The 12,294-nt window shown below is 36.0% G+C and overlaps 1 protein-coding gene across 2 annotated transcripts in view; it reads left to right on the forward strand.

Moving 5' to 3' along the window:
- The window catches only part of SATB2 (SATB homeobox 2), a 194,384-nt gene that overhangs the window by 26,153 nt on the left and 155,937 nt on the right, over positions 1 to 12,294 (forward strand). For both annotated transcript variants that reach the window (XM_060106190.1, XM_060106189.1), the window contains exon 3: positions 77 to 253. In XM_060106190.1, coding sequence (XP_059962173.1) covers positions 77 to 253 — 177 coding nt within the window. The remainder of the gene's footprint in view (positions 1 to 76; positions 254 to 12,294) is intronic.

Raw genomic sequence — 12,294 nt, forward strand, 5'->3', positions numbered from 1 at the left:
TGTCTCTTCCCTTCTCATGATGACTGGGGTTTGCTTTGTAATGTTTGTGTTTTGCTCTTGGGTTTTGTCCCTGCAGGTTTGATGATTCCGGTCTTTTGTGTGGTAGAGCAGTTGGACGGCTCTCTTGAATATGACAACAGGGAAGAACATGCGGAGTTTGTCCTGGTTCGCAAGGATGTGCTTTTCAGCCAGCTGGTGGAGACCGCGCTCCTGGCCCTGGGCTACTCCCACAGCTCCGCGGCGCAGGCACAAGGTATTCTCGCGTCTCCCCTCTCCTCCCCGTGCCTCGGGTGTGTCATGATTTGAGGAAGAGTGTGTTCCCCAAAATAATTCTCCAAACAGGGATTGGAGGAGAGTGGTTGTTACGTCTAACATCTTTCCCAAACAGTGAACAGCAGGATGTTTCATGGAGAGTCTGGTTTTCTGGTTGCATTGGGAAGCATTTGACCAGTACCTCTAGAGCCAACAAAATCCCATTTCAAGCCATCACTTGCATTTCAGAGTGATCATCTTGGGTTTTGTTGCATTAATAGCTCTCTTATTTTCTCTAAGTCCCCAAATCGGTATTCTCAGAGTGCTGCGACATTTGACTCCAAACTTATCCAAACTTTAATATGTGAATTATAAGCTTTCAGTTTTCTAAATTTATTTATTGCTTTGGGGCCTGCCGCTTTTGCACATTATGATCAGCTTTTAGTTAAATAGAAAAAAAATGTATGCTTCTTATGTACTGTACTTTTGTATCTTTGAAAACCTCTCTGTAGTTCTGATGTGGTCCATTCATTAAAAAAAAATGCTCAGTCTCTTTGTGATCAATTCATTTTACCTATTTAATTAAATATAATTACATATTAAAATCGCATCATTATTTCAGTGTGAATTGTACAGCACTGGGGAATCCATTGTGAGCTTGTGTTGCCCATTGTTCTTTTATGCCAGTTAATTGACAAAACAAATAGCAAAAATATCCCCAAACCTTGGAGAATGGGAAAATAAATTTTTGACCCAATGGAATGATTATCTTTGTTTTTTAGCTGAAATTATTGAACTGTATAGATTATGATAATGGTTAGAACTAAAGGATAGAAACAAGTGACTTCCAGGTCTTGTTCCATATATTTATTTCCTTTATTACTGCCCTTACTTAACATTTGTGTATGTGCCATGGATTTTTGTTACTTTTTCAAATGAATTCCTCTTCATATACTTCCTAAGAACTATTAGTCCAAACCTCTATTTATTGAGAGAAGGAAACTATGAGAAATTAAACAGTTTATAAAAAGTTACAAAATATGGTGACCAAAGACATGGGATTTAAATTCCCCAGCTCTTGACTCTGATTTTGTAAGCAGGTTATTACTTTTTTAAAAAAGTTTTAATTAAATATTCAAATTATATCTTAGTTCTACCAAAAAAGCAACTCATCTGAAACCAGGAGGTCAAGAATGTTTTTCCAGGGCCATGGATTATTGTGAGTTGAAGTGCAGTCTGAATCCCAGCACTTGGCCTGTCTGGGTGCAGTAATACATACAGCTGAATTGTAGAGTCCACTGCTTTCAAAGCAGCATGATAAAGGATGATTCATTTCCTTTCCCCGACAACTTTCCTCCTTGTGTGAGGGATTCAAGATTTGATCCCGAGCAAATTGCGTACTGGGCACCATTGCTTTTATTTCATGCTATGTACCTAAATGAAATAAAAGAATCCCCCCTCCTTCCCCCACCGTAAACTTTTCATGCCATTTTAGGGATATTTTTCTCTGAATGTAAAGGTCATTGTATCCCACTGCTTGCATCCTGGTGTGCCAGCTTCCTGTTTGACAGGGCTATCCATCTCAGTTAGCATGGCTGCTCAACACGCCGTGAGCTCACATGTGGAGCACAGAGCACTAAGTGGCCAAGATTTGATTTTTGGCACATGCTCAGGGAAGGGGCTCTCAGGAAATTTGCACGAGGGAGCCACACTGTTCCATTCAGTGGTGTGGACTGAGAGTTCTGCTCACCAAGGTGAGATCCACTAGCAAGAAATATGGTCTACAGTGGAGGATTAAAGAAAAAAAGTCAAAAGTGAATATTTGCTTCCCCAAAGTTTTTGAAAACCACGGTTAAAAATGACTAAATATTACACTTTTTAAAAGTTGAATCAACATCCTGAAGGTGCTCTAGATCATGATATAGTTTATTTTGTGGGTAAACAAGGGTTTTCTCGATAGGTCCTGTACTATAATTTTACAGAGGGGGAAGAAAATCACAGTTTGTTTATTTTGTTTTAAATTAGATTGCTGATCTCTGTTTTGGGTAAATGGAAAAACTTGGAATTGTTTATTTGCAAATGAGTGTATTAGATCTCTGTTGTCATTCAGATCATCACACTTGTGCATTTTGCTGCGTATTTATTACAGATGAAACAGAATGCATGATAAGACAGGTCGTTCATGTGCTGGAGAAACAGCAGAGTGGGAGGAATCTAGAAAAGGAGGCAGAACAAAATGTGACTGCATAGCTGAGGCCTGAGGTTTTATGTGTCTAGTTTTTTGTTTTGTTTTGGTTTTATTTGTTTGTTAGTTTAGGTAATTCCCCCAAGATGGGAAAGTCATTGGGTGACCTGCTAGCAAATGCATTTGTGGCAGAGAAACTGAGTGTTTCTGAACCTCTTCTTCCTGTGTTGGAAAAGTTGGGCCAAAGTAAACTTCAAGGAGAGCTGGTTTCGTGAGCCTACTTTACAAATTGAGACTCTTGAAATGTGATTTTTCATTTTGACATGACCAGAAAAGAGCTTCAATAACTGAATTGGAATAGTATTCAGATTAGCAATGTCATTATTTTGGAGTGATACTCACGTTCCAATGAGAGACAGCATACCCATGTTCTTGTGGGCATAGGATAGTCAGTTTCTTTTTCTGAGATGGCATTTCCTCCAGGTGAGCTGAAGAGATTTTATTAAGAAAGAATGTTTGCTTATAAAGAATGATAGAAATTCCACTAAAATGGAATTTAGGGGTTGCCAATCCTGCCCCCCCCCCATTTTACAGTACCTTCTTTATTTGAAGCCAGATATTTGGACCCAAGAGAGGATAAGGGCACAAGATAATGTCATAAATCATGGGCATTATGTTTTTAACTGACCGAAACCCTCCGTATCCCAGAACATATACCATTTACTCTCTGTGATTCTCAAGGATATGAGATGCAGGATTCATCTGACCTGTTGTTTTGCATATACAAAAAGCCTAAGGATGGCAAGCTCTTGGCTTTTTCCAGAATGGGTAGCCTAAAGTCTAATGAACAGCAAGCACGTTTTATGTTATATGTTGAACTATGAGTCAATATATGTGGATCAAAAGTAGTCTTCCAGTCTTTTGGAAGAGGAGTATTAACCTAGGGGACTGCTCTGCAGTAACCCTCCCCCACTAAACTCTTCATTCCCTTTATTCATCTTTCTTGTTTCCTTTTCATCCTTTCAGTTTTGCTCCATAATGCTTTTGGTAATAGTCATGGGCCTCTCTGCATTGTCGAGAGAGTTCTTTATCTCACTGATTAAGTAGCTATTTGTACTTGCCAAGGTGGTTGGTGGACTCTGGGAGGTGGCAGGGATGGCAACGTGATTCCTCACTGTGTACATTTGACTTAATTTGTAAATGGATATCTTATCTTTTTCCTGCTTCCTATTTAAAATTTATTTTAAAATTTATATTAAAATTTATTTTTGACAAGAAAATTTTATTTAAGAACAAACATGCTGAACAATAAATAAGCAAAAATCCTTTCTGGCTGGTTATTTTTGGGGTCATGAATATGTAAAAATTATGAGTTCAAGAGGAAGTGTTATTAGTCACCGGTTTTTCTTATTTGTGTTAGAGTAATTAAGTGTATATAGTCATTTAAAATGATGTTTTTAACAAGTGACACAAAAATGCATTTAGTACAATGTTATGTGAATCAAACAGAGTGCCAAATACAGTCTCAATTATATAAAATTTCACTTATATGCAAAAAAACAAAGGAAATATATTAAAATATCATCTGGGTGGGTAGTGGGATTATGTGGGATTTTCTTCTTTTTCTAATCAGAAAAAAAAAGTACAAAATTCCACTTCCTCTGTGAATTCCTCTCTGAATAAGTGGGAAGTTGTTATTTTCACCATATTATCCAATTTTGATAAACAGTTCGCTTTGTCCCTAATTTATCCATAAGTGTGAAAACTTGTACATGATACAGATGCATTTCTGTTGTTTTTTCAGTTTAATATTAAAAAAGGAATCAGTAAGTCATTAATGAGCCCCTGTGATGTATAAAACAAGGGATTTCTTAGAGTTTTTTTAAAAATTTATTTAAGTATAGTTGATGTACAAGGACTTCTTAGAGTTTTAATAGTGCTAGGTAACATAAATTGAGCAATTGCTATTTGTCAGACACTATTCTAAGAGATTTACATGTACTGACTCATTTAATTCTCATAACAGCTCTCTGAAGTAAGTTATATGTTTCCCATTTCATAGATGAGGAAACTGAGGCAAAGAAAGAGAGAGAAGTAACTTTCCCTGGTGCACAGGGCTAGTGGATGGAAGAGTTGAGATCTGAAGGCTAGTTAACCACCTCCTGAGTCAGAGTCCTTAACCACAGGGCTGTCCGGTGACAGACCTGATCACTGGGAATGTAGACTTGGGGTAGGAGTCCATTCTTATTTAATGCTTGTTCTTTTGCTCTTTGACATAAGGCCTAAAAGGCAGGACTTTTTGGATTGGGTTCTTACTAAATATATAATGATTATATTTATTTGATAATGATTACATATATTCAATAATGATAAATTATACATATTTCATTTCCATGATGAAATATATAGAGATATATTTCTTCAAGGTAACTGAGACAGATTTCGTTAAAAACAAAAACCTCACAGAATTGTTTATTGAAACCAACTCCTAAAACTAAAAAGTGGGCCTACAGTAGGTTGAGTAATTCAAATATACATTTTTTGCTTATGAAGCCAAAATGATTCCTGATATGGAAATAAATCATATTCCTTAGCAATTCTCATCTTCAAATTAATTAATTCAGTAGTATGAAATGCCTGCTGCGTGTCGGTCATTGTTCTAGGTTCTGGGGATAAAGAACTGAAAAAAAAAATCTTGCTTTCATGGAGCTTACAGAGAAAAGTTTAGTATGTGGATGACTAGTTGATTTTCACCCTCTGAGCTCAGAAATATTGAATATTGAGGCTCAGAGAATAGAAATGCATATAAAATTTGTTTACAGGTCTTGTGCTAATTTTTAACTAAATGTTCATTTTTTTTTTTTTTGAAGCTGGGTTTTTGTTTTTTTTTTTAACCCCACATTTGTTTATTTATTTATTTTTGGCTGTGGTGGGTCTTTGTTTCTGTGCGAGGGCTTTCTCTAGTTGTGGCAAGCGGGGGCCACTCTCTTCATCGCGGTGCGCGGGCCTCTCACTGTCGCGGCCTCTCTTGTTGCGGAGCACAGGCTCCAGACGCATAGGCTCAGTAGTTGTGGCTCACGGGCCTAGTTGCTCCGCGGCATGTGGGATCTTCCCAGACAGGGCTCGAACCCGTGTCCCCTGCATTAGCAGGCAGATTCTCAACCACTGCGCCACCAGGGAAGCCCTAAATGTTCATTTTACTCCTGAAAAAACGCTTAAGAATTTCTCTTCCTCTTGTTAGCTTTTGGAAATAGATGACGAGATGGGAAATAATGGGTTAAAACTTCTAGGAAATCGTACTTTGCTGTATTAAAGGAAAGCTGTTTATTTGCCTCTTCTGTCCATTGTTGTCTTCATTTAAAAAGTAGGCCTAATGTTGGCTTTGATTTTTATTGGTGAAACTGTTCCGCTCTCACAGGCCCATTTCTTCAGAACACAAGGGTGGTACTTGTGCTAGGCATTTAGTCGATGTTAGAAGAATGAACAAATGAACTCGAAGATATTTATTACCCTGGAGAAATATGGATTCCTAAAAAGTGCCAGTTTACTGTCTTTAATTATTAGATTTGGACTCATGAACTGGAAACTATTTTGTTCCCTTATAACAGAGTGATACATAGCACAATGTGAAGTCTGTAGGAATGCAGTAATTGTTTTCTGACTGAATGAAAACAGTTTTTAAGGTTCTTTTTTGCTAAATTTTATCCATGAAGAATTTTTTTGTGCGTGTATCACTGTGAAGTTGGCTCCCATTCATTAGCTATTTTTATCAGAACTGAAATATAATTTAACTCCTTATTGATCAGCTATCACCATTTCCAGGTTATTCTATGTCATCATTCCACAGTCAGTGATGTTTTGGCTATGCTTGGGGTGGCAAAACACTCCAATAATAACTGTTAGACTCAAAGAAGTAGTTATTCAAAGGGTACTTAGGGGATTGCTGAGATCCAGATTCTTCTGATCAAAACTTAGAGATGTTTTGTCAGTATTTATCTGGACCTCATCTGTTTGAAGGCATTGTATGTAGGGTGAATAATTTCAGCCTATGAACTAGTAACTATGATAAGAATAAATAGAATAAGATTTAAAACCAAAGCAGTGAGAATATTTATATAAAAAAGAATGGAAGTAGAGTTCCCTGTGCTATACAGCAGGTTCTTATTAGTTATCTATTTTATACATATTAGGGTATATATGTCAATCCCAATCTCCCAATTCATCCCGGCCTGCCCCCGCTTTACCCCCTTGATGTCGGTATGTTTGTTTTCTACATCTGTGTCTCTATTTCTGCCTTGCAAACCAGTTCATCTGTACCGTTTTTCTAGATTCCACATATAAGCATTAATATATGATATTTGTTTTTCTCTTTCTGACTTACTTCACTCTGTATGACAGTGTCTAGGTCCATCCATCTTCTCTATACAGTAGAAACTAACACAACATTGTAAAACAACTATACCCCAATTAAAAAAAAAAAGAACTACCGTATAACACAGCAAAAATTCCACTTGTGGGTATATATCCTAAAAACACCCCCAAAACACTAATTCTAAGATACATGCACCCAATGTTTATAGTAGCATTATTTACAATTGCCAAGATATGGAAGCAATCTAAGTGTACATCAACAGTGAATGGATACAGAAGAGGTGGTACATATATGCAATGGAATACTACTCAGCCATAAAAAGAGAATGAAATTTTGCCATTTGCAGCAACAGGGATGGACTTGGAGGGCATTATGCTAAGTGAAATAAGTTAGACAGAGAAAGACGAATAGTGTATAATATCACTTATATGTGGAATCTAAAAAATAAAACAAGCTAGTGAATATAACAAAAAAAAAAAGAAGCAGGCTTACAGATATGGAGAACAAACTAGTGGGTACCAGTTGGGAGGGGGAGGGGCAATACAGGGATGGGAGAGTAGGAGGTACAAACTATTTGGTGTAAGATAGGCTCAAGGATGTATTGTACAACACAAGGAATATGGCCAATATTTTGTACTAACTAAATGTAAAGTAACCTTTAAAAATTGTATAACAAATTAAAAAAACCTTTTTAAATAAAAAATATTTTATATTACAAAAAGGAATGGAATGGCTTAATTTATGTATTATTTATTTATTATTTTACATATTATTCATTTATTAATTATCATATACTTTCCAGTGGACTAGCTCTACAACATACCACATATTGGGAAGAGCTTTACATAGAAGCTACTGTTAAGGTAAATTTCATCGTTAGAAATGAATACAATTTCATTTTAAGTTATTCAGTGCTTGAAATGCTCTGTTCTTAAATTAATTATCTAAAATGTTATGGGAACATATAACATATACAAAGTTGTGAGACTAGTGTATTAAATACGAACTCATCAGCTAGGATCACCAATTAGCAATTTATGGTTGACTTTGTTTCATCTATGCCTTACCCGTTTCGCACCTCTCTCCCACTGGATTATTTAAAATAATCCTAGACCTCGTATTTTGTCCATAAATATTTTACTAAGTGTCTCTTAAAGACTATTTTAAAAACATAACCACAATACCAGCATGACGCCTAAAAAGAAAGATAATGATTCCTTAATATCATAAAATATCCAGTCAAGCCTCAAATTTTCCTAATTATTTTATATATATGTATATATTTTTAGTGTTTGTTTATTCACATCAGGAGCCATACTAATCTATATATTGCACTTGGTTGATGTGTCTCTTAAGTCTTTGTGGGTTTCCCATTCTCTTAAATTTTAAAAAACTCTAAAACTTAGGTTTGCAGCTTTAATTCAGAATTATTTTCATTTTGCTAAACTTAATGAAAACCCTAATCCTATAAATGCCTGCAAATACTGTGATTTCAAATAAAAAATTAATAAGCTTAATCATAACCTTGGAAAGGAATTCAGAAAAATCACTTTGTTTTTCTTTTTGAGAGAGGATGGTTAAAAGACATATGTTGTCTGGAGCTGAAAGGTTTTTCATGTTCTAAAAGTTTGACATTCTCCCTACTGCAAATGTTTTAAATGATCTCTTGCCTTGTCTTTCTTAGTTTCTTTCTTTGGTTCTCTCTCTCTTTTTTTCTACGTTTTCTTCTTTAATTAAACTCTTATGTTTGGGAGACTCTCAGAAGTTTTTTCTTCATAAGGGCAATGTTGAAAAAAAGGTACATATTTAGAAATTTTTGGCCTTGGAGCAAACTTTTAACAAACAAGCTGCTTTTTACAAAATTCTGTGGCTCTCAAAAGAGAGCTAAAAAAGTTACCCAAAATTGCTGTTAACCATGTTTCAACCCTCATTAGAGCTGGATGGGCCAAAATATAAAACACTGGCTGGGCTGACACAAATCTCTAACAAGCCCCCATGCTCTTCCCTCCTCTGCTATATAAAATTAAATATTCATGTATGTGTGTGTGCATACATATTTGTTCACCGGCACATAGCAAAACGTGAAACACTACTTTTTAACTAAATGCCAGGGGAAAAATAATGCTCGTCTTACTTTTTTGTCTAATAGATACTTAGAAATGAATATCTAATATAAGTGTTTATAGTTCTGTATTCCTTATGTTTGTTTATATTGTCATAAATATGTTATTTAAAATATATAAATATGTAATTATGGCTCGTTTAAAGGTCAGCTGATGGAATTATTGTCTACAGGTAAATTTGTAGAGGGTGAACACCCCATCCAATTTGATTTGTGGAATGCCTAGCTGTTGGGTAGGAAGTACTTGATAAGAAGTGTTAAGGGCAGTGAATTAAAAAAAAAATCTGATCTCACTTTACATCTGACCTTGCAATTTCTGCCAGAATGTACAGTTGAAAAGATCATTATCAGTGGAAATAATTCATTTAAAAAAACAGGCTTATTATTTTCTCTATTATGATGGAAGTGTTTAGCAATGTTTACAGTATCTGTTTTGTTTGGGGCAATTGGCCATGGTGGCCATTAGCTTTGGTGTATTTTTAAAACTGCTTAAAATCCTTCTTTTTGGAATTTGGGCATTAATGCCAAAGACGTGGAGGGGACTGATCATCTTAGTTCTGCGTTTTGACATTCATGTAAAATGATCCAGGTTAAACAGATTGACCCACAGTGATATGTAACTTTTATTTAATAATTAAAGTATGTCCCATTAAAAATATACAGCTCTTGAGGAGTTATGAGTAGGAAACCTACAATCTAAAACTGGTGATACTCTGATACAATTTATATTGTGATTAATTTTTTATTCTATTCCCTTCAAGAGTATAACTGTCTTTTACTAATGTATGGATTTAAAATGCAGGGTAGAGTCATTTGCTGAAGACCCACTCTTTTTTGTGCTTTAAGAAGATGCAGTAGCGATTCCGTTAAAGGAATTTATTTGGTAAAAAGCACATTCAATAATGATACAATAGACAGTGCTGTTACCTTCTGGGTAGATCCTTTATATTTAAAGCTCTCCATTGGTACAACTCTCAGTCTTGGTGCTATACCAATCATATTCCAACTCTTAATAAAGTCTGTTTTGACATTCATGATAAACAGTGAAAAATTCATGGCCATAGAGCATTTTGTAATATTCCAACGCTTTTTAAAAACTCCCTGCTTTCCTTTTTTCCCCCTTTTTTATATGGATAAGAGCTCTGTCATCTAAATCTTATCATTTCAGTTAATTCTTTGCGAAATTGTGAAATTCAGAATTGTAGGTCCTTTTACTTCTTATTTTAGTGTACATTTTACTTTATGTCCAAATTTTCTCAGATACAATTATAATTGTATTTAAGCATTTTTATGGGATAGCGACTCCACAGTAATTCATTCATTGCATAGTGTCAGTTGGTGGGCAGCTTATTTGTGACTTATGTAGGCACCTTGGCACACGAAGAGGAGCCCTGCAGTGTCAGGAGCCCCTTCTGTCTGCAGTGTGACAGAGCTCAGAGGCGGACTGTGCGGAGGCAAAAGGTATAGAGCAAGCGTGCAGCTGGCTGTTGGTCACTCCGAGGCTCCTTGGTTTGGTTTCCGAGGTGCCACGTAGATTTCACATGATTGTGATGAGCATTTAAAATCCAGTGCTTTGAAAAGCAATTTTTTTTTGACAGTAGCTTTGAGAGTTTTAAAGAGTCATATCAAGGTTCTACTTGCTCAGAAGCAGTAATTGGCAAAATTATTTGTGTGCCAATGAGGGAGAACACAAAGGTTTTTCCCTGTCTGCCCCTTTTTGGTTTGAAGAAATACCACCCAGGACAGAACGGCGAATCTGTGCTCTTGTTTTACAAGTTCCTTACTGGGTTGGAAAAGATCGCTGCAGGCTATATGCAAATAGACAGTGCCGAGGTTTCTCTCAGTTTCCAGCTCCAGCTCGGCAGGGAAATGCATCCAACACATTCTTTCTGTCGGTTTTGTAAATCAAAGAATGAGATGCAGGAAGGCTCACAGCACAGTCAAACCTCTGTCCTCAGTGATTTGGCTCTACAAGGCCTAATAATCTCCCAGGTGTGAAAACTGGGCCCCCCATCCTGGGAGCCAAGCTAAGAGGGTGGTCTGTTCTTAATCAAAAGCTTTGACCAGTTTTACCAGCTTAAGGTGATACTCCAGAGCCAGAGTAATAAATAAAAATTTAAGTGTCGTGTTTTATTATTATGAATACAGCGGTTCCTTAAGGGAAGAGGGAGATTTCTTTGAAAGGGCGTCTGATTTAGATACTCTGCAAGGGAAGAGAGAGATCAGAATTATTTGGGAAGGAAGCACTTTATTAAGATCGTTAGTCTTTTAGAGCATCATTGGAAGAAGTGTAGCTGAGTTTTACTGTTCCCTTTACAGAAACTTCTAAAGATTATACCTTAATTTTCTGGTTCTTTCACACCCTATGATATCATTCATTCACTTAACAAATATTTCTTGAGTGCCTATTATGTGTTGGGGACACAGTGAAGAACCAAACATACAATGCCTCCGCCCTCAAGATACATTCCAGTAGGAAAGATAGAAAATAAACTATAAATATATAATAAAATGTTTGGTAGGACCTGGCAATAAGTTATGCTTATGTTGACTCTGTTCTCTCAATCTTGTCTAGAAGGAGGTTTTGGCAAATTTAGGCTTCTGGAAAGTAGCCGTTTAGCCAGAACAAACTTGGAAGGTTTTGAATGGGGTTTGAGGATTAAAAATAAAATGATGTAGGTACTGAAAAGGGTAAGCCTCAGTTTTCTGAGAAATTTACCTATTTGGACTATCTCATGTTTGGAATAGGATAAATGTAATATGTCAGAATTAGCTTAGACTAAGCCATAGTTTAGTTTTTGCGAGGGAAACTGAAACTTTTACATAATAGACATGCTATGAATATATTTGATAGAGTTAATATTATTAACTAATTAGTAATATTAAGCTCTACCATTTATTTACTGCTTCTTATACACCAGGTACTGCTCTAGGTGCTTCACATATATTTGCTCATTCAATCCTCATAATAACCCCCATGAAGTACATGATATAATTGTCCACATTTTACCAATGAGGAAACTGACATTCAAAGAGGTAAACAGCTTAGCTGACACTAAAAACCAGCTTCAGAGAATGTGTACTTAACCAATATCCCCTTCTGTGGCATTATATTTGTAGTCTGCCAATTTAGTCTAGAATTCAAACTCATAGTAACTATATTTTACAGGCATAAACCAAAGATTGACATTTTGGAATTGGTAACTGAACATATCTATGTTTAAATTGAGTGGGGAGCTTGTTTTGAGTTTAAATAACAAAATGGAACTTGCTGTCTTGGGATGGCATTTTATGAGAATTTATTTTGTGAGACCCCCATTTTTGTATACCTAAGCTCCTTATAAACTTATAAAGTAAAAAACA

This window comes from Mesoplodon densirostris, chromosome 8, assembly GCF_025265405.1.
Source record: "Mesoplodon densirostris isolate mMesDen1 chromosome 8, mMesDen1 primary haplotype, whole genome shotgun sequence".
Taxonomy (NCBI): domain Eukaryota; kingdom Metazoa; phylum Chordata; class Mammalia; order Artiodactyla; family Ziphiidae; genus Mesoplodon; species Mesoplodon densirostris.